Below are 27104 nucleotides of genomic sequence, written 5' to 3'. Positions count from 1 at the left end.
ACTGCCAGCTGCCTGCAATTTGGCAGTTCGAATCTTACCAGGCACAATGTTGACTCAGCCTTCCATCCTTCCGAGGTTGGTAAAATGAGGACCAAGATTGTTGGGGGCAATAGGCTGACTCTGTAAACTGAGAGCTGTATAGCGCTGTAAAGCAGTATATAAGTCTAAGTGCTATGGCTATTACTATTGCTACATAGGGATGATGATATGCTGAAAAACCTTTGCTCCTTTATCAATCTGGAGTGCATGCAATGAGGGAGACTCTCAGCATTAGCTTGAAATCAACAAAACAGATAGGCTGATGGTACCTAAAGGGAGCAGCCCTTATAAGATCCAGATGCCAAACAACAAACATATTTTAGGCACTAAATAATACTCAGAAGTCTACTGGATGACAATACAACACCTGCAGAACTGGTATTATTGCAACTCTTACACATCAGCATGTGGGCTGCTGTTTGCTTACTTTCTTGCTTGCTTTACATCAATTATAATTTTTAAAGTCTCATCCAGGACACATTGTGGTAGTTTCTAGAATAGAGGTGACAATGTGTAAGTAACTATTGTCACAGCTTTGTGCTCCCAAAAGCGGTACAATTGGAAAACAAAGTGCAACTGAGCAAAGAGCCCCTCCACCAGCCACATCCTTCATCTGATTATTGTGCAATAACAATAGCTCTTAGTCTAGGTGTACTCCCAAATTGCAGACCCATTCTTTCAGGGAAAGTATCTCCCCAGCCAAAACTATTATTGGAACAGACAAAATGCGAGATGGTTATCAGGACAAAATGCATCTCCACCTTTCTGAGATTCAGTCTGTTTCTTTCTCTCCATCCAGTCCCTTACAGTTTCCAGTCCCTGGTTCAAGACTTCTATTCCATCCCAACTTGTTCCCAGTGGGTGATAAACAATTGGGTAGCATCAGTATATTGCTGATGCTTCATTCCAAACTTGTGCACAACCATTTCCAGGTAGACATTTAAAATCATGGGAACAATGATTCCTGCAGCACTCCACAAGTGAATATTCACCTGTATGACCCCTCTTACTTTCTTGTAATTCACTGAGACCATCCATGGAGGAAGAAACACTGTTTCTTAATTAATTTGGAGCCAGGAAGCACCTACATGGGATAGCAGTCTTCCCATGTTGCAAAGATTACAAGTGATATGAAATTCAAGAACAGTAATTTGATCAAACACAGATTTGAATTTCCAGCTAATTACATACAGGTGAAAAGTATTCTAAAACGTAACTACCTGTATGAGTTACTACATGTTTGCTGTGAGTTCCACAAATTTCCCAAGCCTTCTCTACCTTCTTTAGCTTCCCCAGATGTTGAAGGTTGAAGTCTTCCAACTCTTAAAACCAGAGGGGGCTCTACCATTAGCCCTGAGATAAAGTTTAGGAGCTTACGGAAATACCAGCTGTACAGGAAGGTGTATAGTTCACTGTCAGATTCCCTAGGTTGTATTTAATACTCAGCATCACAAATGTGATTAGTTATGTGTGAATGTATCCATTGTGATTTGTAGACTATAAATTATAACATACATGTGAACCAAGTCAGTCAAGAAAACATAGTCAAGAAAACTATGGCTTAGTAACATAAGTGATCCCAAGATGTGTGTTTTTCTTGAGGAAGATTAATTAAAATAAATCCATTTAGATTTTATATAGATTTATATTTTCAAAAGGTAGGGAAATAATCCACTTTAATAACTGTGAAACAAGATTACAACTAATAAAATGTAATCCACTGGGATCCATACTTATTCTCTCATGTAAACTGGGCAAACTCCTTTTCTTAGTCAGTTTGTTTCCTTTCCACGCCTTCTTCTCCCTCAGTCTGTCCGCTGAAGAAATCCTGAGATCTTTAAATTTATGTATAATTTTCATTAGTTCAAAAGTTCCCTGCTCATATGTTTAATTTTTATTTAGAGCTTTCTGGTTTCCCCACCTTTTTTTTTTTGTATGAAAATAACCCTCTTATCTCTTCCATGTGAGATTTTCCTGTCTATTTCCACAGGTGAGCCCTATCTTAAGAAATAGTCTATCAAACAAAACAAGGTCAGGAAATTAATCAATGGAAAATGATCTGGTTTTCACAGTTGTGTTTGAGAAAGATAAGAGACGTGATATTATAAAAGCAAGCAAAAACACTATTGCTGCCTCACACTTCACAGGAGAAGCAAGATGTGGCTTTTACTGCTTTTCATAGGTGCCTCTTCAGCTTTTGCTGAAGCAACAGTTCAAAGATTTGATGGGTAAGTAAGAACACAAAATAATATTTCAGAACATTTCAGAACAGCCCAATGACTTTTCTGTTATAAGTAATATCTTTCCGTTGTTTTCTTTAGAGAAAAGGTTTACCGTGTTACACCCCGCAATGAAGATGAAGTACATGCTCTCAATTACTTAGCCAATATTATGCAGGTAAATTCCAGTATGGAGTATGGTGAGGGAAATATGCTTAATGTTCATTTTATAGCATGTCATACTAATACATGATGATATGATCCATTCATTGTTCTCAGAATAAAGATGGCTAAACTAGGAAAGGCAGCACATACTGACATCTAGAACTTTTAGTAATGGAACTTAGTGATATTGTCAAATTTGTGGGAGCCCTGGAAAAGCTGTTCTTTGAGAGATTCCCCAGCTCTACAATCCCATATGGTCTCTTCCTTTTGGTTTAACAGTGATTAGAAAGGAACAAGCAGGATCCATTTTAATTCTCCTAATTTATGTTGTCTTTACCTAATACGTCTGCTAGCCTGTGGGAAAGGGGAAAGGGGAAAGCAAAGGATAGAGGGTTTTTTCTTTGTTTGGTTTGGATTTTATCTTTAAAAAGAAAACTGACTGGAAATTAAGTAACTAACAGATCCCAGCTAATTCCTCCCACTTCTTTTTACTTTTTAGCAGCTCAACCTGAGTAACATTTTAGTTGCTGTTTGTATGCTAGCTTCAAACTACAAAACTTTCAGAGAGATTTGTTTTTCCTAATTCTGATACAAGAGCTCTGTACGTTACAAAATAGTGAAGAATTTATTATTATGGTCACTAACTATAATTGCAAAGGAGACGCATATAGCTAATCTCTTCTCCTTTCATAAAAATACAGAAACCACACTTTATGTAAACACAATACCTGTAATCACAGTGAGCCCTATGGAGCTCAAGAGCATATCAGTATTGTTTGGAGCTTCTCAACATATCCAAGAAAATTGTCAAAGAAAATTTATAAAATCATAGGCTAACCTTGCAATCCTATGCTCAGGTGTAATTCCACTGCAATCAGTAACATTTACAGGTAGTTCTCGATTTACAACCATTAATTTAGTAACATTCAAAGTTACAACAGCAATAAGAAATGTATCCCTAGGTCTCATGATCAAAATTCAGACACTTGGTAATTAACATGTATTAACTATCATTGGAGTGTCCTGGGATCATGTGATCACCTTTAGCAACCTTATGGCAAGCAATGGGACAAGAAGATTCATTTAACAACCATGTCACTAGCTTAACAACTGCTGTGATTCACTTAACAACTGTAGCAAGAAAAGTCATAAAATGGGGCAAAAAAATCACTTAACTGTCTTACTTAAGCAACACATTCTTCTTTTATGGTCAGTTCCTTCACTGTAATTTCCCCTTAGCATTATACCTCATATACCTCATATACAAGTGGGATTTTATGTTTATCCAGCTGCTATCTAATTTATTTCCATATATTACTCTGAAAGCATCATGTATTCTCACGGTGCTAAATGAGCAATCTTTAAACCAATGAAAAATATTCTATCAAAAGGGAATAAACACAAAATCTGCCTGTATATTACTTTACTTTACTTTAAAATTTTGAATAAAAATAATCTCTGTCCAAAAAAATACGATAGGCTGTGGAAAGAAATTGTGCCATCATGGAAAGAAATGCTGTTAAAGGGTTGCTTGCTGAAGTTTTGGCTTATTATCAGCTTCTCCTGTTTGTTTTTTTCCCATGAATGTTCAGTGAACCTCTTGTTCATTCCAAATTTGTGTATTCTGACCTTGATGTAACCAGATTATGGCATGAGAAAGCCATCAGAGATAGCAGTTCTGTTTTCAGTATTTACACTTAGCTTTGATGTTGAGAAATAGCTGCAAAGGAGAAGAAGGGAATTCTAATCTTTATTACACATGGCACTTAGCAATGATATCTGGATGTCAGAAGGGCTTTTCATTGATCACAGGGCATATTTGGGACTCTCCCATATCTAGCTCCATTCTACATTATAATTTGAAAAGTCTTAAGTTATGCTTTTCACATCTCTGAAGTTTCAGTCATTTGCACTATTAGGTTGTAAATATGTTGATAACAAACTGGATGCGGTATTTGATAGTCATCTGATGAGAGAACAGCAGAGATTGGTAGAAATCATAATGACCCAGTTGCTAAGTAGTTACCATGGTCCATAGGCCTCACAATTATAAGGACTCACCTCAAAAAAGAATATTTGGCAAACTATAAGTTATAAGTATCTTATCTCTGATCCAAGAAGTAATTGGAACCGACATACCGGAGTAGGATCAGTGTGCTTCTCGTGCTTAATCTTTTATCAGAAAAATTGCTATAATTAGAGAACCATCTCAGCTGGGACACAGCATTGGAATAATCACTATTTACATTGCCTATAATTTGTTTACATTTAAGTTACTGATAATTTTGAAGGACACTGCTTCAGTTATCATTCATACTGTATATCGGAATCTAGTCTAAGCAAAATGAACAACGCAGATTTCAATAACCTTAAATAAATCATTTGGAATTGATACTCTAAATAAAATTACTGAATCAATGTTTTGTAAAGATACTACTAAAGAAAATGAAGGATATTGAAATGGAATTGGGAAATAATTCCTGAGGCTTTTTCCTTTCCTTTTTATGACCACTGATTTCCTAGAATGGAAGTGAGAAATTGGCTAACATTCAAATCACTTAATTAAAACTCAAGGGATAAAAAAGGGGGAAAGAAACAGATTGTTTCACATCCAGAAACATGAAAAAGTCAGGATTTTAAAATCAATAGCTGACAGATACTCACCCAGAGTCCAAAATGCTTCCTCCAATTCATTTTTGAAGCATGCATAACACTACTAATTATTTCCAAATATTTCTGCAATTAATAATTCATAAAATTTTGCATACTGGCATATGCACATCGATTTCTAATCTATACATTTGACCATTAAATAATAGTTTTTAAGAGAAAGGCTTTACAGTACCATATATGCTTTCTTGGGAATAAAATGCCTTAAATAAAACATTATTTTCAAGTAAACATTTAGAAGTAAGCTATTCTTTCTTCTTCCCAAACCATAATGAACAACTGTCATGAATTATGTCTCATGTTTTACTAACTCTGACTTTCAAAGCCTTAAGCTTTCCAATGTTTTGTTTTGTTTTGCTTTGCTTTGCTTTGCTTTTATAAATTCTGGGTAAACAAATTTTACCTTGGATCAGTCCTATGACTGAATTGCACCAAAAGTTCATAATAAAAAGCACCCATTTAAGGAATGGTATGATACAATCATGTGAGTGAAGTAAAAAATAATAATAATAATAAATTAAATATATAAAGTGAAGCCACAAAAAAAGCAAGGATGGAGTTGTTATTTTTAATTGTTATCTGAGGCAACCATACATGATCTAAGGAGAAAAGTCATATTTATCACAGCATATTTAGATAACAGCTGATCTTGTTTATGGATAGCAGTGCCAGAAGTAATAATATTTGTTCACTGCTTAGAAACCAGGCACCTTTCAGAAATGCTTTAGTCACAAGAAATCTCTAAAGAACCATTCAGTACATCCAAATAAAAATCGGCTATAAGCCTCTAATTTAAAAGAATATACAGTATATGCCACAATAAGGCAATACATTCATACAGTTTTTGTTCTCAGTGCTAAAACCACTTCTACGAATTAGTTCTTATTGGAAGATATTTTAAAGATTGTCTTGTGGATTCCAGTTATTCTGAGACTTTAATGTACAGACATGCTTTTCAGCAAATATAGAAATGGTGCTTTTAATGGCCAAAATAATTATTTCAATTCATTCCAGTTAGGACATTTATAGGACTGTATTTTTTCATGTTGACAGGTCTCCTATATATCCCAGTATGCACATTGAGTTAGACTGGGAAAGGGAAAACTCCTTGAATGCAACCATAACTACATTATAGAATTATACATATTATCCTAGGAAGAATAGGTAGGAAAGCAGAAATGAGAGCTGATAAACCTGAAACATATTAAGGAGAACTAAAACAAGTTTGGCGCAGTAGCTGGATGTAGAATTTCAGCAATTGATGGTTTCAGAATTCTGCAATTAAAGTACAGACATCTTTAAAGTGGTCAAGATTGAGAAACACTGGTCTAGTAAGTGAGACACTGGACTAGGACAAGAAAAACCTAGAATCCACACTCCACACTCATGCAAGCTTGCAGATGATTTTGTACAAGTCATCCCATCTTAATTCTCAAATTTATTGTTATTGGGATATATCTGAAGGAAGGAGTGCTACATTCAATAAGATTGTGCATGCTTTGTAAATGATTTGTATGAAGTGCTCCAGTTCTGAGAAATATCAATCTTCTAAACTAGATTAAGACGTCAGAAAAAAGACCTAGAAAAGCACTATGAGAAGCCACCTTCACATTGTTGCTAAGAAAACTACACAGGCTGTCCATGAGATCAACTTAGAGAAGATGTTTCTACCATTACTAAAAAATTATTGGGCATTTTTGTCCAAATAATCTTACAATGCAACTTACGCCTGTTTTGATTCTCCTATTCAATAAAAGTCCTTGCATGGCCATTTTCCAGACACTGCAAAAGTTTAAAGGTTTGCAGTGATCCAATTAGAGTCAGTGCCATTCAAATAGTGTTAGAAACCTTTACCCTTATCCAGCCTTGCCCTTTTGTGTGCTGTGGCCATTCCTAGGTAGTGTATCACCTTCTTATCCACTGCCAAGATCACTTGCACATGTAAGCCCTTGTGCCATTTCACAGAAATCAATTCATCAGGAGCCAATATCTACTGAATGCAGGACTTATTTACATGGACAACAACATAGTCCAAATATTATTTTTCAGGCTTTTCCATGAGTCTGAATAAAAATTGGGTTCTTTAAATGAAAAGGAAGTGATTCACTTGCAAACCCCCTCAGTACGGGTAAAGTACATACATCCCTAACGTACACTGGTTTATGCTTCTAAAGGAAATATGACATCTATTTAATAAACAAATTATAAACTATATTGTACCCATCTTTTATTCCATTTCACCCCATAATCCCAAGGGATTCTATAATAAGGTCATTGATGGAAATGTTTTAGCCTGAAATCATATGTCCTTTTTTGCCATGGTTTTCTCTGTTCAGGTTGACTTTTGGAGACCAGATTCTGTTGAACTAGTGAAAGCAGAAATGACTGTTGATTTTCGAATTGAAGCAGGCAGACATTCTGAAGTTGAGAGCATTCTACAGCATCATGGGCTGAACTACGAGTATGTTTTTGCAGTATTTATTAGATAACATATAAGTGGTTCATATAAGTGGTAAGAGCCGCAGTGGCACAGTGGTTAGAGTGCAGTACTGCAGGCTACTTCTGCTGATCACTGGCTGCCAGCAGTTTGGCAGATCAAATCTCACCAGGCTCAAAGTTGACTCAGCCTTTCATCCTTCCGAGGTGGGTAAAATGAGGGCCTAGATTGTTGGGGTCCTTGTATGCTGATTCTGTAAACCACTTAAAGAGGGCTGGAAAGCACTGTGAAGTGGTATACAAGTCTAAGTGCTATTGCTATTCAACAGTACACAAATCTCCATGAAGATTGTGCTGTGAATGTGTTAGGTCTTTTTACATTGACAAGCCAATATGTCTGAGATTTAGCACAAAACAGTCAATCAGAAATGTGAGTAGTAATTAATTCCAGGATGCAATCAAAAAAATAGAATTAGGGAAGAAAAATAGAGAATAAGACTTTCACCTTAGAGAATATCAGATCCAACAGTGGAAAAACTGAGCAACAAAATAAAGTCCTCAAGTTTAACACAAAATCAACTTTATTTAGCACATAAATTACATTTTCCCCAACACTGTAAATATCAATTTAGTGGATAGATAATGAAAACTGAACTGTGGAAGGTGGGATTCATCCATTAGTTATGGACTGATGAGTTATTGTAGTACTGTAGACCTTGACAGTGTAAGATTGTCACTGTGTCAAAGGAAAGAATTATTTCACTATGTGTGGAGATGCTGGCTCCTCCAATGATGAATGTACACAATTCAGCCTGCACCACAGAGCTCTTTGAAAGATTGTCCCTGACAAACTTCAGAGAAGTGCCCTTGCTACAACAATTCAAAATAGGAGCCTTTGATATGCATCTGAGATACCCTGACAAATGTCAGTGTAACTAGATCAATTGTTAATTACAGTATTATGAAGGTTGAGATGCTCTGCAAATTGTGTGTCTCATACTCTCCAAATGCAAATTACAGTGAACAAGGATATGATGTTGCTCATTTCCCACCCTTTCCCACTCTGATACCCTCTTGATATATTGAGATTGTAACTACCAACATATGCTATCATTAAGGTTAGGAGTTCCTAAATATATTGGTTCCTCTTCATATCTAGAGAATGTTTGGCTGAAAATCTTTCTGTCAGAACAAAATTAGATTTTCAAATCAAATCAATCTACTTGATAAACTGGAACCGGAAATTTAAACCCAACAGACAGGTCCTGACTTACATAAACTTACTGATTAACATGGAGAGGAAGATCAAGCCCTAGGAAATCTGGACAGTAAAAAAGAAATTGAAATAACCCATTTTGACCAATCTGTATTGTTGTATCATTGCAGAATTTTAATTGATAATCTTCAGACTGCCCTTGACAGGCAACTGGACAATCGTGCTCGGACTGTTGGATACCAATATGAAAAATATAATAAATGGGAAAAGGTAAAGAAAATTCAAATGTGAAAATTCTCCTTCTCATTCCATTTGGCAGTTTTGCTTTAAAATACTACTCTGCTCCTCACGGTCATTTCTCAGGCCATAAAGAACAGGCAGTTTAGAAGAAGAACGCATACTTTTCTGCATAAATGTCAATGCTAGATCTTTAATTAACATGTTCCTAGGCAAGAAAGGTCTCTCTCCTTTTGTTAGGGCTAGCAAGTTCCAACCAGTTTATACAGAACAGGACTGGAAAAGCAAATATGAACGTCTAAATGTGACAGCCCAGGATTCAGGATTGTCCTGATGCAGACTATTATCTTCCAAATAGTTGACAACATTTATATTAGGAGTGCTTGTTTCTTCTTCAGGTGAAGGGCTGCATTTGGCCTATGAGTGATATATGGAATCTGAGGGGAAAACCCTCTATTTAATTTAATTGGCCTTTCTATTGAATCAAAACTAAGTCCTGTTAACTTGAGTGTTTCTAGTCATGTATTTAATAATTTCCTGATTCCATCTCATTAAAGCAATGAATTTGATCGCTGCTTCTAGAAATTATCAAGGACATGGAGACAACAAACAATCCTCTGGCCTTAAGTTATCCACTTCTAATTTACACTGTCCTATTTGTCTCCAAGTTATTCCCCTGGTAAAAGGGAAGATGGTAAAGGGAAATGTTTATTTCTTTGTGCTCTTTTAGCTGTGCACCAAAGAAAGATAAATACTGTATTTTTCAGAGTATAAGATGCACCTTCCCTCCTCCCCAAAAAAGAAGTTGAAATAACCCATTTCTGGGTGTGTCTTATACACTGAATGCAGCATTTTTGGCCTCCAAAAACCCCAGGCCGTGCATCCCGTTTTTCGCAAAAATGAATGCGCAGAGATTTTGAGAGGCCTGAAAAGTGCTCCTGGGGGCTGGGAGGACAAAAATGAGTGAAAAATGGGCCCTTTTTCACAGAAATTGGGCTCTTTTTGCCCTCCCAAGCCCACAGGAGTACTCTGAAGGCCTTTCAAATTCTCTGCATGCCCTGTTTTTTGCACAAAAAAAATTGGGCCTGTTTTCATGAAAAACTGGCCCTTTTTTCTCCTCCCAAACCCCCCACATGTCGCATTTTTGCCTCCCCGGCCCCCAGCAGCACTTTGAAGGCCTCTCAAACTCTCTGCATGCTCCTTTTTCACAAAAAAACAGTGGGTGTAGAGGGTGTGGGAGGACTGCAGAGTGTTCCTGGGGGCCGGGGAGGGCAAAAACTTTTTTTTTATTTGCCTCTTCAAAATCTTGGTGCGTCATATACTCCAGTATGTCTTATAGTCTGAAAAATACAATATATAAATCAATCTCTGGGCACTAACTACTTCTAATACACTATATTGCCAAAAGTATACCCATTGCTCACCCATCCACATAATCAGACTCAGTTGTGAGCAAATACTTTTGGCAATACAGTGTACATTGGTCTGCATTCTTCAAGAAAAGAAAAAAATGCTTTCCATCTCTTATCTGGGTAACAGTAATCTGCATGAACAATTAATCTAAGTCATTCTTTACATCATTTGTTTCTGTCATTCAATGCACTGATCTATTTTTTAACTGACATATAGATGCTTGGACATCTTGGGGGCCGGGGAGAGCAAAAACTTTTTTAAAAAATTTGCCTCTTCAAAATCTTGGTGCATCATATACTCCAGTGCATTTTATACTCTGAAAAATATGGTATATAAGTCAGTCTCTGGCACTGACTACTTCTAATACATTCGTCTGAATTCTACAAGAAATGAAAAAAAATGCTTTCCATTTCTTATTTGGGCAACAGTAATCTGCATGAACAATTAATCTAAGTCATTCTTTACATCATTTGTTTCTCTCATTCAATGCACTGATCTATTTTTTTTAATTGACAGATAGATGCTTGGACAGCTGATATTGCCAATGAAAATCCAAATCTTGTTTCCCGAATACAGATAGGAACAACTTTTGAGGGACGTCCAATGCCCCTCCTGAAGGTATTCAATAGTTTTAAATTTTGTTTCTAAAGCCAACATATTAGGTATGCTCTTGGCAATTAACAAATAGCAACTTTTGTTAGGTTTTTGTAAATCCTGGATATATTTGTATTTTTTTTTTAAAAAAAATGCTTTAGGAAACCAACATGGATTTTATAAATTCCTTTATGGAAACATTTTTCACCCATTTTGATTGGTAGTAAAGTCTTCCTAAATATCAGTCTGCAATAAAAGCTTTTGACAGTTTGCACATAAAAATTCAGCCATATTCCTGTAAGCAAGGTAAATGGTAATTTACTTTTGTTTAATTGTGTATTCCATCTGTTGTTTGTAAACATATTTGCTATAAAGTGATCTATAAACTTCAGAAAGAAACCCCCCCCTCTTTTTTTTCTTGACAATGAGATGCAAAAAAACACAACAGATTTTCCTCTTAACATAAAAAACATGTTATTTTATCATGTTGGAAGGAAAATCCAATTCTTCTCTCGGCCCCCATGTAGTAATTTTGATCTGTTTTGCAATAGTACATTAAATGTTAAGAGGAAGGGAGTGGGATCCAATAAGGACATCTGTATAATACCTGATTAATCAACTGGTATAGAATCTACCTCTTAGAAGAGAAGTATCAAACCTATGGCCCGTGGGCCAGATGCGTCACATACTGGCCGCACCCACCCTTGTTTTAGCAAATGGGGGGGAGTCACAATACGTCATGTGATGACATGGCGACACATCCCTGTCTTAGTATAAGCAAAAATACAGAGAATGACAATAATAAAAGGAGCAATTCCCTATTTCTGAAATGCTAAGATTGAGTTGATTCTGTTCACCTGACTGTATCACTATGATTTCAAATGAATTAATTATCTTTCCATCTGGACTTGAGTTTCATCAAATTCTGATCTACATCTTGTGTTAGTCATCCAAAACTGAAATAAAAGAACTTTCTATAATTTCCTATATATAAAAGATGTGATTGAAATTTGCATCTCTAAAATCCAATTTATGTGGTGATTTCAGTATATGGTAGTATTGTGATAATTTCATACCTCTTCAGGCTAAGATGAGCTTTTTGCCTTATTGCATGACATATTTAAGTCAGATTCTGTCTTTATTCCACCTGTCTCATAGCTTGTTCACATTTGAGAAGGTTCCAGTCAGTTCATGCCATGCAATCGATGCATGCATATTCCATTGCTTGATATGGATAAACTAGCTAAAAGTTTGAGATATAAAAATTAGTTAATCCATGGCAGCAGCTCCCTTTGTTTGAAAACTAAGATATTGATGGACCTGGAGTTCAAACAAGGCCTCTTTATGGCATGGTGAGCAACTAGTAGTAAGCCAACATCGCATCTGGAGATGCCAAAGCTCAAGGCTGCATCAGTCAAAATTGACCTTAAAATGGCTATATTTGAATGCAAACATACTAAAGTCACAGGAGAATGTGGCATGCAAAGTCTTTTCCAGCCTTAAACATTTTCTTTCAAAAATATGAAAAAATAGTATTGATATCTCTCCCTCCCTTTTAAAGTCTTCCTGCAGCTAGAGGTCTAGCAGAGCATTTTTCAATCTTGGCAATTTTAAGATATGTGGACTTTAACTTCCAAAATTCCTGAGCCAAGGAACACTTCTGTATGTTGAGACTTACTTATAGGAGTCTTTGAAAGGTAATATACCCATTTTCTCTACCCTGCCACCACCACTAAGAAGTGGGACTTATACTAATTGTATTAAAGTGCAGAATGAAACAGGAATGCACACTGAGTAGTAGAAAGCTCAGCTATAACCTACACTTCGAAATATGTTTTGGGAACACAGATATCTCTTTCAAGGGATAATATGTAGGACAGTAAGCATGTTGTATGCCAAGACTGTGCTTATGCTCAGTCACCAGTTCTGTTACACATGTACATTTATGGAGAAATGTTATAGAACCCTACAAGTCTCCAGTGCTCCTCCCTGAAAAAGGAAGCTAAGCTCTGGTCAGATTGGCTAGAACTTTTCTCCATTCAGGGAAATGAGGAGCTGATAAGATCAGCATGGGATACACTTCTCTTCTTACTGACATTTGCTTTAAAAGGTCATGAGAATAGACCCTACAACATTATTGGAGAGCCACAGGGTTGACTTGCAAGAGCTTTTCCTAAGGGTGCAATAAACCAAGCACTACAGCTGCATTTCCTCCTTTCATTTTGGTTTAGCTTCTATGCAGCTGTGACCCAGCTGCTCTGCAAATTGAAAGATTCACAGTGCCAGGATTTGCAGAAATTTGCCTTTGGTTTGCAGAGTTACCTCTTTAATTGCTTTCACTAAACCATATCAGAGCAACACCTAGCCCTATCCAGCTAATATTTTTGCGCACACAACTGAACATGCAAACAGGAGTAAGCAGCCTCTTCCTGGCCTGAAAAGCTAGTTGCCTGTTGAGATGTGACACGCTTGCCATATATACCTGTAAACACCTCCATGTGAGTTGAAGCTCTGCACTACCACACTTCCAGATATATTGCGCAACAAACTCCCTCATCACTAAAATATGCCAGCTGAGGATGATGAAAATTGTGATGCAACATCTGGAAGGTGCTAGGGAGAAGAAGGCTAGTATAAGTAACAATACACAAGAGGCTGCATATTCACATATGGAAAAGAGATTGGATCTTAAAGAACTAGCTGCTATCAGAATTATCACCTTTACCCAATTTATAGTAGATGTCTCTTCCCAAAATTCACTGTCCCATTAACTAGCAATCAATTGTGGGATATATGTCATTCCTTTTCAGAGCTACAATGTAATATTTCAAATGTATTTTGACAGTAAAAGATGAGTCTGAGAAGTGGTAGCTATGGTAAAGACAAATTTGCTTCCTGTTGAAATAGTTGTAGCACAGTGTCCTCTCTGGGAGCAAGGACCAGATCATGATGGTCCACCCACAGAGCTTAATGAAGCTAATCAGATTCTAGATAATTAATTCAATTCCAGTGACCTGTTTGAGTCATCCCCTGAACCCTTGGTAGAGGGGCTTCTTCTAAACACTATCTTCCCCATCTCCGAATCCCCTGGCATACTGAGTTGCAGCCAATGATGCATTAAGCAAAGCATCTTGACAGATTATGGGACAAGCATAAGGATGCAACCATATGGTCATAGTGTAGGCCTCATTACAAACCCTATGCTTTTGTGATCATTGACCTTAGAGATGAGGCATGGGTCCTCCTTGTTACCACTTAGAGAAAGGCTTAACACACACTTATTTATCAAGGCTTTTGAATGTTCCTGTTTTATTTTATTTATTTTTATTTTGTTTTGTTTATTAATCCCATTTATAGGGCCACCCTTCTTACAGAAGCAACTCTGGTTTACTTGTAGTTTGTGTTTTATATCTGTTATTCTTTTAACACTGTTTTCATGGATATTTTTACTGTGTTTTTGTAAACTGTCAAGAGCTATTAAGTGGACAGGCAACATACACATTTCTTGATAAACAAATACATGTTTTCTTTTAAACTTTTCAAAATTGCTTTAAAAACAGCCTTGAAAACAGCCTAAGCAGAATTGCCCTAGATCATTTTCCAGCTTGTGGCTACTATTTCTCTCCATCCCCAGTATGTCCATGAAATTAAGCTGTGGCATAACTGGAGGTGGGGATGAGAACTGTGCTATTGCTAGTGCTGACATTTTAAAAATAATAAGGCTTTCCAGCATGAAAAAAAATAAGCATTACAAATCTGTTCAAATCAAACCAAATCCTTATTACAGCCATAGAGCAGCATAATGAGCCTGGAGTATAGTCATTGAAAAAAAAGCATATAGATATATAGAAATAAAAATATTTTAAAATTATGAAAAGCTAGAAGATATAAAAATATTTAATTAAAAACTAGAAGATAGGTGGATGGATGGGTATTAATTTAATATTTATTTATGTATTTATAAAGTTTATAAGCTGTCCATCTTACTCAAAGTCTGGGAGTATTTTTAATCCCTCTCACATCCCCATATTGTACTTAATACATTCCAACAAATAATAACAGGGAATTTGTATTCTATTATTATTATTTTGTAATATTTCAATTACATCATTAAAAATTACAAACAAATATTGAATAAGTATTGGTATATAGTATATGGCTTTTGTATCTGAACTGACTTTTGAGTTTTGTAACATTTTTTTTTTTAAAAAATCCAACTTTGATAGAGACTGCATGATTAGGAAGATTAGCTGGGAAAGAAATCAGTTCCTTGTGCCTTTAATGATTGGGAATTTCACCAGATGGAACTTGTCATACTTCTGCACAATAAACATCCCTCTTGTGAACTACATTTAAAGATAAGGGAACTCTGTCTTCCTTTGCATCTGGATACTTTATGCCTTACTATTTATGTAAGAGGCAAAGTTATATAAAAACAATATGGTGCAAGTAGCCAGACCATAATCACCCAGGATAAAATATGGTGGTTTGTAGGGATGGGGGAAAATACTAAAAAATAGGTTATAGCCAAAAACAAAAATGAAAAAACGAAAAGGAGGAGGGCTCTTTCCAGATGAACTCAAGGAAGATTGGAACTATGATTAGAAGCAACTCTGGTTTAGTTGTACTTTGTGTTTTACATGTTATTCTTTTACCACTGATTTCATAGATATTTGTATTGTGTTTTTGTGAACTGTGAAGAACTATTAAGGGGACAGGCAACATATTCATTTCTTAACAAAGAAATAAGTGTTTCCTTTTTACATTTTTGTTCTTTTAAAAGTTATTTTAAAAATTATTAGAAATTTTAAAGAAGAGATTGGACAACCATTTGTCTGAATAGTATGGGGCCTCTTGCCTGAGCAGGGGATGGGACTAGAAGAGTGCCAAGGTCTCTTCCAACTCTGTTATTCTGAGCATTTTCATTGTGTAAGAGTATTTGTACTATGCTATTTGAAGACCATTAAATATTTGTATCCAACTGTTCTTTCTTTCATTCATTTTCTTGTATAGATTGGGAAGCCTGGTGAAAATAAAAAAGCCATCTTTATAGACTGTGGCTTCCATGCCAGAGAATGGATCTCACCTGCCTTTTGCCAGTGGTTTGTACGAGAGGTTGGTGACAAAATATCAGGGACAGAAATTATTGATTCAACTGAAAAGGGAATGGGATCCCAAATTAAAAGAAAAAATATTTACAATTTATTAAAAAATATTTACAAGTTATTAAAAAGTTCCTCTCTTTCCTATAAAATAACACTCTACTTTGATTTTTCATTTGATTTCGTTTGCATTTTAAGCAATTTTTAATTGCCATGAAGAATGCATTGGAATAGCATCATTACACTGTGAACATGTCACTGGAGTTTGCCCAAAACAAATTCCTGAAAAAAATCCCCTTTGCAAACTTTATTCTATTCACTCTTAAGAGAAAACCTGTTGCAATTACACAAAGAATTAGGATTAAAATAACAAATTGGGGGTGGGGGCTGTCTTGTAAAAAGTTATCATTAGATTATAATTAATATATAATGAGCAGACACTACCATATGAAATGTATCTAACAATGTACTTTTCTAAAATAAGTTTAAAGAAGCTGCATATAGTCCAGAGTATATTAAAACAGTTAAGCAACAACTTCTTCTATTCTTGATGTTCATGGCTGTTTTTTAATGTCACTATTTAGTTTATTGGTTTCTTAGGTTTTTTTTGTTTTTAAGGATCTTAGTGGTGCCTAGGCATGTTGAAAGTTTTGTCCTTCAATTCTGGTGATAGTTAGTACTTGAGTTTGCTTTTAGGGACATCTATTTCTGAATACACAGGCATACAAAATCTGATACTACCTTAGTAATCATGGTTCACAAAAGCTTAGCAACATGAGAGCATTGTGGATTGAGTTTCTCCTTTTCCTCAGATCTGCAGCCCTCTGAGGCAATATCTATCTCAAAAAACGTATAGTCTTCATCTTTCTGGATCTAAATCAATACCAGAATTGACCATAGATCTTTATGAAGGGACAGAAAAAGTTTAAGTTGTTATTGTTGTTATTCCTGCCTTTCTTTTAAGAGCTCAAGAATGGGGTACATAGCATTTTCTCTTCCTATTTGTCCCTACAACAATTCCCCTACAAGAAAGTTGGGCTAAGAGAGCATGAGTAGAATTTCAACATATGAAGTACCAACAAATGGGTTTCCCCAGTCCTGAATACATGTTTACTATTACCCTACATTCTCTCTTTATATACTGAAATTTGTAATATTTGGGGTCAATGCCGTGCAAATTGTATTAGGAAAACCTAACTCTTACCCAAACCCGCCCTTTTCTGTGCTGTGGCTATCCTAGACATTGTATCAAATCTCATCCACTCCCAGGATCGTTTTGGGATGTAATCTCTTGTACCATTCTACAGAAATCAGCTGATCGGGAGCATTCTGTTTTAACTCTTTGTGTGACCTTTGCATGACCTGCTAAAGCTACCTTCTTTTGACCCAATGAAGTACAGAATGTAACTGGGATCTAGAACATCGACAGATTTGCTATGGTGGCAGGATACAATTTTTTTTCTTGTTCTTTAAAAGGTAGAGAAGCAGTTAAAAAGTGAAAACCACATCATTGTTGATTTATTTGCTATTCAGATTCATCTTTCCTTATCCCTTCCAGTAATGCAGCGGACAGCAAAATTTTGTCTTATTTACAATATTACAGTTATCAAATCTAATCAGAGACCCTGTTATTATCTTCTATTAAACATGTAATATATTTACTAATTGTCATGTATATTTGGATAATGGGGAAAGCTATACAATTAGTTTTTAACATAATCACAGATATCATCATAACCAGTTAATTTTTTCACATATCTATTCAAAATCTTAATCCATCAATTAATATTGCAGATAGATGATTACAGACTACTAAAAGGCTCTCTTTATAGTCTTTCAGTGACATCCTAATTTCTAAACAATATATCTATGACGCGTTATGAATTTTCTCCATCTGTATTCATTTAGCAATTGGCATCTTCAGTATTACCAACTAATTGGCAAGCAGCTAAAATTTGAATGAGTACTCTTGATTCATGCTGCTTTCTTACTTCTCTATATATTTTTCTTTATATTCCTATTCCTGTGTCAAATACATGTAATATTATTTGGTAATCATGCAAATGAAAATGACATAAGGTCAGTCATTTAGATTTATCCTCACCATCTTTGTGGTTTATATGTAGGCTGTTCGGACCTATGGAAAAGAAACCATTATGACTCGGCTTTTGAACGACTTAGACTTCTATGTCTTGCCTGTCTTGAATATTGATGGTTATGTCTATTCTTGGACAAAGGTAAATAATACACAATCAGCAGGTCATAATTATTGTATCAATTATCTTTCAAATGGTACATTCACAAATCTGTTCCATTTCAGAGTCGCATGTGGAGGAAGACTCGTTCTGTAAATGCTGGTAGTTCATGCATTGGAACTGATCCCAACAGAAATTTTGATGCTGGATGGTGCAGTAAGTATCCTGTACTCTAACAAGGCAAAACTATGCTCTAATATTATGTGGAATAAAAAATTCTTAAGAGTTTTAAAATATCAATTCTAGTTGAGTTCCAAAATCTTAATGCAGTCCTACAAAAATAAACAATATTTGACCAACTGAATTCTTCTGTAGTAATATACTGAAATACTAAATGAGGAATTTTAAACCTCTCAAAAAAAGAAGTGCTCAATTGTTTAGAAATGAACCCTTATGTTTTTCCCACATAAGTTATATGGTCTTTCTCTCTAACAGTGAGAGGCAAAAAAAGCTTCCTCTTTTCAGAGAACATATTAGACATCCCAATATATATGAAATAAAATAAAATCTGAGTCTGTATAATCCTGTATGCTATATACTTTGAATTACTTGGGCTCATCCCTCATAAATAACATGTTTGTGGAAATGATTGAGCAAAGTAATTTTTGTCAGTTTCCATACGTCTGAAATTTTGTTCACGTGAAGCATGTTCACACTGCAACTGATGTGGCAAAGCAAAGTAAAATATTCACTCATGCATGTATTGACACAAAAATAATGTCCTAGGGTAAAGTCTTGTTAAATAGTAAAGCTTTGCAAATCTCTCAAGAAAGCTCCTTCAAAAAGCACAGGAGCTGATACTAACTTCTGCTTTGGGAATTATAAAAATTATAAAAACAACTGCTTCACAGTAATGCTTATGTGGACAGAGCTGGAAGCAATTTCCAAAGTGGCCTTGAACCTGTAAAAAGACATCACTGCTTTAAAAAGGTTCAAAACGTGGTACAATGGTACCCAGATACTCATCATTAATTTGTTCCAGGAGGTGAAATGAGTACCAAAAATGATGGGTACCAAACACATTTTTCACATAAAGAATAATGTAGTCAGTCACAAAGCAGCACTGACAAGTTCTAGCTTTTGTGTGAGTATCAAACAAATGATGACAAATTTTTCATGTCAAAATGAGTTGAATACCAAATTCAATGAGTTTCAAAGCAGTTGCGTACCAAGGAATGATTGCACTAGAGGCACTCCAATGAATTACAATACATCTTCCTCAAAGCACTGTCACGGCCTTATGAAATACTTCCTGGTAAATCATATACAATATATTCCACAATGCTCTATGCCAGCTTCACTAACTGGCACCCACCAGAGTTGTTGCCATCTTCTTGCCTTGAAACATATAGAAATATTAAACAGAAAGGAGGCCAAAATACAACTTGAGGTTGATGTTTTTATGTGATTCTGACATCAAAGGGCACCAAGCGGATCAAATGCACATGATCTACTCTGGCAGGCTCCAATTTCCTCATACCTGACATTTCAAATTGTTTTAATTGGAAATTTTAAGAATCAAAGCCAGATACATCAAGCTGTATCCTTATTGTTGAGCTATAAGGTCAGAGCAATGATGATAGGTAACATTAGACAACAATAAAACTGGCAGAATATAATTCTTTCTCCTGCTGTTGTATACATAGGAGATAGGAAGAAATCAATGCATAAAATATTTTAAACTACTGAACCAATTTTTCTTTACAGTAAGTGCCTATTCCTAAGAATTGCTTGACAAACAAACTGAGAAACATTGTGAATTATGACAGACAATGTGAGGAGGTCAGAATTATGCAGGGTAGTGTTGTATTCAAGGTCCACATAGATGCTAATTAGGGAATGTATCAAACACTTTCCATGCAAGAGGGGGATTTTGATTAGATCAAAATAGCCCCTCGCATTTATGGGTTAAATGAATATATATTAATATCTTTATATAATCCCTTTTTAATGTGCTCTAAATAGTTGGGTGTCAGTGGAAGTAAGCCCATAATTTATAATTTATATAGTCTCCTTCACAATTCACGTATCCCTGTAACATGGGATATTATTTTATATTAACAATTGCCTCCATCCATTTTCTTACTACTATCTGGTCATCCCTGAAAAACTAATTGCACAATGAACTAACTGCACTACTTTAGAGTAGTGCCAGTTTTTTTCACATAGTTTTTGAACAATGAAATTGATTGGAGAAGTAGAAGAAAGAAAGCATGTTTGGTTGTGAGAAAGAAGATAGTGGAGGGGCTATTCAGAGTAGTGAAGTAGCGAATAGAAAGCATGATAAAATAAATATCACTTTAAAGCTACTTTTAAAAGTAACCTGTGATGCTATTACTTGAGATCTAGCATAATAAAAAGATCATGTCATTCTCAGTTTGAATCTTCCTTCTGCCTTGATAGCATGACCTGACCTTGTTCAGACCATTATCTGACACCCTTCCTCCTTGTATTTCCATCTATTTCATACTGAGCTGTAATATTCTTTTGCATGTTCTTTGCACACAACCATTATAGCATCACAACAACTCATAGTTAAAACAATCATGACTTAGCATGTGTGAATCCAGTCATTGATAGACTAACAGATACATAAAAGATCATGAAAATTTAAAATTTAAAAATGCCATACTAATGTCTCATCTTGTTGTTAACCAGTTCAATGATATTTATTTAAAAAGTAAATTAAAACTTAAAAGTAAAAGGCTTCCTTAAAATCATTAGTAAGCCTGAAAGGTATACTTTTTCTGCCTTTTAATCTAACCTTTCAATCATGTCTGATTTTTTTCCTACTGCGTTCAGCTGTTGGCGCTTCAACAAACCCCTGTAGTGAAACCTATTGTGGTAGTAAAGCTGAATCAGAAAAGGAAACCAAAGCGTTGGCTGATTTCATTCGAAGAAACCGCTCAACTATCAAGGCTTACTTGACCATTCACTCTTACTCCCAGATGCTCCTTTATCCATACTCTTATACTTATAAACTAATACCAAACAATGTACAACTGGTAAGTAGAATTTGGTGATGATAAAGTTGAAATTTGTATTAATTGTGAACATCTATGGAAATTCTGTGTCATCCAGGTCATGGTTGTCCCAAAGGTGCATTTTCAAGAGGCAACTGGTTTTCTTTGAAGGCGTTTCACTTCTCATCCAAGAGGTTTCAGCTCTGACTGGATGGTGGAGAGCTGAAGAAGCTTCTTGGATGAGAAGTGAAACAACTTCAAAGAAAAACAAGAAAGTCCAGTTGCCTCTTGAAAAAGCACCTTTGGGACAACCATGACCTGGATGACTGAGAATCTCCATAGACATTTGTGGAGCTGTGTGTTTCTGCAAGATGTTTTCTCCCCTGTGTTTCTTCATTGTTGAACATAGGCTCAGGCTATTGTGGGTGAGTCTATGTTGTCCACATCTCAAACTGAAACACAAATAATTCCTATAGTCTGCAATTTTTCTGAAGAATGTCTCCACACATTCTCACCCTGTTTAAAGGCAAAGGGAATATAGCACATAGGAAAGACAGGGAATAAATAGCAATGAAGATACAGACAAATCAACTCCAAAATCCTTTACTGTTTAATTAGTCCCAGGCAAGGTTAGAGACATTGACCCAGAAATGACCTGAAAGTATATTTTCTATCACGCATTTACTAAAGTTTCATTTCCCTTTTCTTCAGAACAAATAGTATTTTTCTCACATGAAGTTCTTCTTTCGTATTATATTCTTTTTTAACTCAATTTTAAAAGTTAATACCAATAGACAAAAACCACTTTCCTGTCAAGGAACAAAAAGTGGTTCCACCACAAAAACGCGTAGGACAAAATCACGCTCGACAAAAGCGCGCTGTGACGTCATCACAGCGCGACGAAAAATTTTGAAAAATGTAAAAATAAAGCGAAAACCTTACCCTAAGCCCCCCAAACCTAACCCTAAACCTAACCCTAAACCTAACTCTTAACCTAACCCTAAACCTAACCCTAAACCTAACCGTTAAAGTAACGAAAAACCTAACGCTAACCCTTAACCTAACCCTAACGCTAACACTAACGCTCTAAAGCTAACCCTAACCCTTAACCTAACCCTAACCCTAACCCTAACCCTAACCCTAACCCTTACCTTTATGTGAATCGGATTGCTTTAATTTAATTTTTATTAATTTTTATTTGAATTTTTCGATCTTTTTCGTCGCGCTGTGATGACGTCAAAGGCGCGATTTTGTCGATCGCGCTTTTGCCGTCCGCGCTTTTGACGGGTCACGCAAAAGGTAACTGACAGCACACTCTGTGAGGCTGACATGCACAGACCATTCTAGACTGCTGAAGAAGCAACCAATGACTGAACAGTAATGCAGAAACCCACCAGACTTCATACAAGGTTAAGAGCCAAGGTGGCGCAGTGGTTAAAAAGCAACACTGCAGGCTACTGCTAGATCAGCAGGTCAGCGGTTCAAATCTCACCGGCTCAGGGTTGACTCAGCCTTCCATCCTTCCGAGGTGGGTAAAATGAGGACCCAGATTGTTGGGGGCAATATGCTGACTCTCTGTAAACCGCTTAGAGAGGCCTGAAAGGCCTATGAAGCGGTATATAAGTCTACTGCTATTGCTATTGCTAATAAAACAAGAAAGAAAGTGAGGTATCAAACAAAATCAAAGTCCGAGGACTTCAGATTCAAGAACCAGATTTTAGCAAAGGTAAAGGGGTACTTGTGGATTTTACTCTGGTAGTGTCATTGCTGACCATAGGGAGCAGTGCTTATCTCCCTTTCAAAAGTGAGCTTAGGCAAAGAATATGTAAGGTTATTAGTTAGGAGGGAGATTCTAGATTGAATTATGCAATATTCTAAGCCAGCGATGGCTAACCTTTTTCCCATCTCATGCCAAAGGCGGCGGGATCAGGCGTGGGTGTGCCCACACCTATAATGTTATGTGTGTGACCCTCTGCACTCATGTGCGTGCAACCCTCACCCACCCCCACTTTTGGCACACTATTTTTTCACCACCCCCCCAGGCTCCAGATGCTTTCTAGGAGCGTCGGGAAGGCAAAAACAGCCACTCCCTCCCCCACCCCAGAGGCCCCCTGGAGGCTTCAGGGGCGCGAAAAATAGAGCACAAAAAACAGCCCAACACACAAACCGGAAGTCCGTTCCCGAACTTCTGGTTTGCATATTGGGTTGTTTTTCGCCATCCTGAGGCTTCAGGGAAGCTGGAGGGCAGAGGGCGAAAAATGGCCTTAAAAAAAAGCTGGTCAACTGGCCAGCATGCCCATGTGGCTGGAGCTGACAGGACAATGCTTCGTGTGCCCCAACAAATGGCTCTGTGTGCCACCTACGCCATAGGTTCACCATCACGGCACTAAACCATGATGCAGCTTGTTTTTTGCTTTATAGATTAGAGTAAATGCTATTTAATACACCATTTTTGCTTTCTTTGTTGATGCACAGGAATAACAATCGATATATATATCCTTGTCTGAGATAATTCCTAAACCCTTTAAAAATGCTAAAGCAAATTTTATCACAATGTTACCTTATTTCATTTCTGTTCTGACATGAAATATGATAAAGAAAACTGGCAGATGTATGATAAAATAATGGCTTCAACCACAGCCTGAGATGTCTCTTTAAAAATATTCCCTCCTATACTAACCTGGCATTTAGAACCTGGCTTCGTGCCTTTATATTTCTAAAAGATACATTTTCAAATGTTTATTGAATGGATGGAGATGGAGTGATGGATAAATGAAGTCTTCATCTTCTCTCCCTATTTACACCTTCCACAAGTTTTTTTGAAGGCCTGAATAAAGCCTGTAAATGTACAATTTGGATTCACATCACTTGCCACAGGCTTTCATGGTTCCCAATGAATGAATACAGATCAAGATCAGGAAACAAGAAAATCCAGTTTTTCAGCTGCTCTGAAAAAATCTGCAATGTTTAGAATATGTCTTTTCATAGAATAAAAATTAATTTCTTAATTCAACATTTTTAAATAGTGGAATCCAGAAACATAGATATTCATCCTTAACCGTATTGATGCCAAAATTATAAAATGTGTGACATTGCACACAAGCATAATGAAAGCAGAGTTTGTGTCACATATCAATGCACACTTTCTAATTTTCTCAGTGAATGCCTATGTTCTCAACTAGTGTTACTTCCCATAAACTATTTATTTGGTTCCACGGTATAATATGATCTGACTCAGTTTGTTCTTCCCAAATTTACTGGTGATTCAGTTAATATTTCCCTAATTCTGTGACGTAAGTTACAATGGAGTCTGAGTAAGAAAAGCATTTCTTTGTGCGCACACACAAAGGAAAAAACTCCACAAAATTTAGGGGAAATTACGTAAATTGATGACAGCATTTGCAAAGATGAAAAAAAAAGAGGAAACATGCAAATAAAACTGAGAACAAATTTTGGATACAGTTCTTTTAGAAAGTTGATGCAAGAAGAGTGGAATGAACCTAGCACTTGAATAATTAGAAACTGAGTAAAGTTGCCTTGACTAATTATCATGTCCCTTTCTCTTATCCTTGTTTATTACAAACTAGAATAACTTGCACAATTTAAATTCCACCAATTTTCTAAAGCTGCTTTAGAAAAGAAGTAATTAACAAAAATCCATGCTATTTACAATGTCTTCAGATGCTCTCAACTGAATGATGAATCATATTGCAGGTAGTCCTCAACTTATGACCACAATTGAGTCCAAAATATGTGTTGCTAAGTGAGAAATTTGTTAATGAGTTTTGCATCATTTATGATTTTTCTTTCCATATTTGTTAAGTTAGTTGCACAGTGTATTATGCTTCCCCATTGGCTTTGCTTGTCATAAGGTGGGATCCTATGACCCCAGGTGATTGAAAGTGTCATAAATATGAGGACAAATGCATATACAGACGTCTGCAGAAATAAGCATTATTTTAAAGAGAAGCTTGAGGAGATATGGAACTGTCATATATAGCATCATGTACATCTCCTGTACATGATACAGCCCTTCCTTTGACATGTGCGGTGCAATACAAATATCCATGAAGAACAGACATTTGTGCATACAAAAACTTCCATAAAAGCAAGAACCCTAATTTACCTTAGTTTTTAATATCTTGATTTATGCAACTGTATGCTAAATATCTATCTCTAGAAATATAAATTCTGCATATGGGATCATCACTGAAATCCTTGTGGCATGAGGTAGGAACTCTCTGTAATCCCAGAGTGCTTGAATATTGCTTTAGAATAATTTAATAATATATGAATTATGCTTTGGAATGATTGTTCAGTTATACATGTAAATGCATGGTAAGTACTCAGACTCGATTGCAATTGTTATTATTGCAATGGAAAACAACTAATTAATATGGCTGATATCCTATTTAAATAATAGATATAGACAGACCTGCCATGACAATAAAAAAATTTAGAGATAAACTTTCCGTCAAAGCAACTAATACCTTAATAAGAATTAATTAGTTTATGTTAGTTTAGTTAGTCACAGGCAGTTAGTTTAATTAGTCACAGGCATCTTCGTTGTATGACATTCTCTCTGAAGCTATGGAATTAAGGGCTGAGTACAATAATATATGATACCTAGTTCTCAAAATATAAGTATTCTCCCCGCATTGGCTTCCATTCTGAGCAAAATATCTCAATCTCTACCACAATTTATCTTTTCTCAAAGAATTCTATTGCTAAAGGAGCCATTCGAGAACTAGCAACATTATATGGTACTGAATATACTTATGGTCCAGGAGCTGCAACAATTTGTAAGTATTACTCTAACAGCAATACAACTATGGTAATGATTAGGCTATTATTCATAAAAACTTGTAATTAGAACATTACAGACAGTGTGTATATACACAAGGATTCTCCCACTTTTCAATTATCATGCCTCTTGAGTACTGCATGATTACAGTATATATGATTTTCAGAAGTATTATATTTTTTCCCTATTTTTCATAATATAATGCATGGCTATGATATATATCAGTTGTTCTCAACCTGTGGGTCAGGATCCCTTTGGGAGTCAAATGATCCTTTCACAGGGGTCGCCTAAGACCATCGGAAAACACATATTTACGATGGTCTTAGGAACCGAGACACCAATTTTATGGTTGGGGGTCACCACAACATGAGGAACTGTATTAAAGGGTCACGGCATTGGGAAGGTTGAGAACCACTGATATATATGAAAGCAAGTAGAACTATACTGTTTTAGTTCATTAACTTTAATATGAAATTCCATGATTGATTAAAAACAAAGGAATTAAGCATGGTAAAATTACCTATTAATGTGGAAAATATAATTATTCATGTGTCTCATATACTGCATAATGATGTTGGAAGAAATACAGACTTACACTTCAGGTGAATAATAGGCATCTAGATAGACATATATTCTGGAAATTATGGGTACTGAAGATCCAAAAGGATGTCAAGTCATTGATATCATACAATAAATTTATGAAAATTAGTTCTATTTACCTGTCCTCTTTCTTTTAGCATATGTATTCCTTCCTGTTTACAGATCCTGCTGCTGGTGGCTCAGATGATTGGGCTTATGATGAGGGTATACAATATGCCTTCACCTTTGAACTTCGTGACAAAGGCCGATATGGTTTTGCTCTTCCTGAATCTCAGATAAAGCCAACTTGTGAAGAAACTATGATTGCTGTTAAATATATTGCTCAACATATCCTTAATTAGCAGTACTTAAAAAAAGCTTTCAAGCTGAATAAATAAAATATAATGCAGAA

At 35.9% G+C, this 27104-nt stretch overlaps 1 protein-coding gene across 1 annotated transcript; it reads left to right on the top strand.

Annotated features, from left to right (window-relative positions):
* The first annotated feature begins 2176 nt into the window (after positions 1-2176).
* CPB1 (carboxypeptidase B1) lies at positions 2177-27104 on the top strand. Its single transcript, XM_087725407.1, has 11 exons — positions 2177-2267; positions 2361-2436; positions 7430-7554; positions 8916-9015; positions 10912-11013; positions 16003-16104; positions 18218-18328; positions 18412-18502; positions 21149-21351; positions 26027-26111; positions 26876-27104. The coding sequence occupies exons 1-11, from the start codon at positions 2197-2199 to the stop codon at positions 27052-27054; spliced, it is 1245 nt and encodes a 414-aa protein (XP_087581533.1). The 5' UTR covers positions 2177-2196; the 3' UTR covers positions 27055-27104.

The sequence above is a fragment of the Thamnophis sirtalis genome, unplaced genomic scaffold, assembly GCF_051295495.1.
Source record: "Thamnophis sirtalis isolate CommonGarterSnake01/CBP01778 unplaced genomic scaffold, rThaSir2_p1.2 scaffold_11, whole genome shotgun sequence".
NCBI classification, from domain to species: Eukaryota; Metazoa; Chordata; class Lepidosauria; order Squamata; family Natricidae; genus Thamnophis; species Thamnophis sirtalis.
The sequence above is the reverse complement of the archived record's forward strand: the minus strand, read 5'-3'. Positions and strand labels throughout refer to the sequence as shown.

Excerpts from the sequence above, each read along its gene's own strand:
- CPB1 (XM_087725407.1), top strand. The coding sequence starts at position 2,197 with ATGTGGCTTTTACTGCTTTTCATAGGTGCCTCTTCAGCTTTTGCTGAA. Across the intron at positions 16,105-18,217 it reads GCCAGTGGTTTGTACGAGAG|GCTGTTCGGACCTATGGAAA; the intron begins GTTGGTGACAAA and ends GTTTATATGTAG. Across the intron at positions 26,112-26,875 it reads TCCAGGAGCTGCAACAATTT|ATCCTGCTGCTGGTGGCTCA; the intron begins GTAAGTATTACT and ends TCCTGTTTACAG.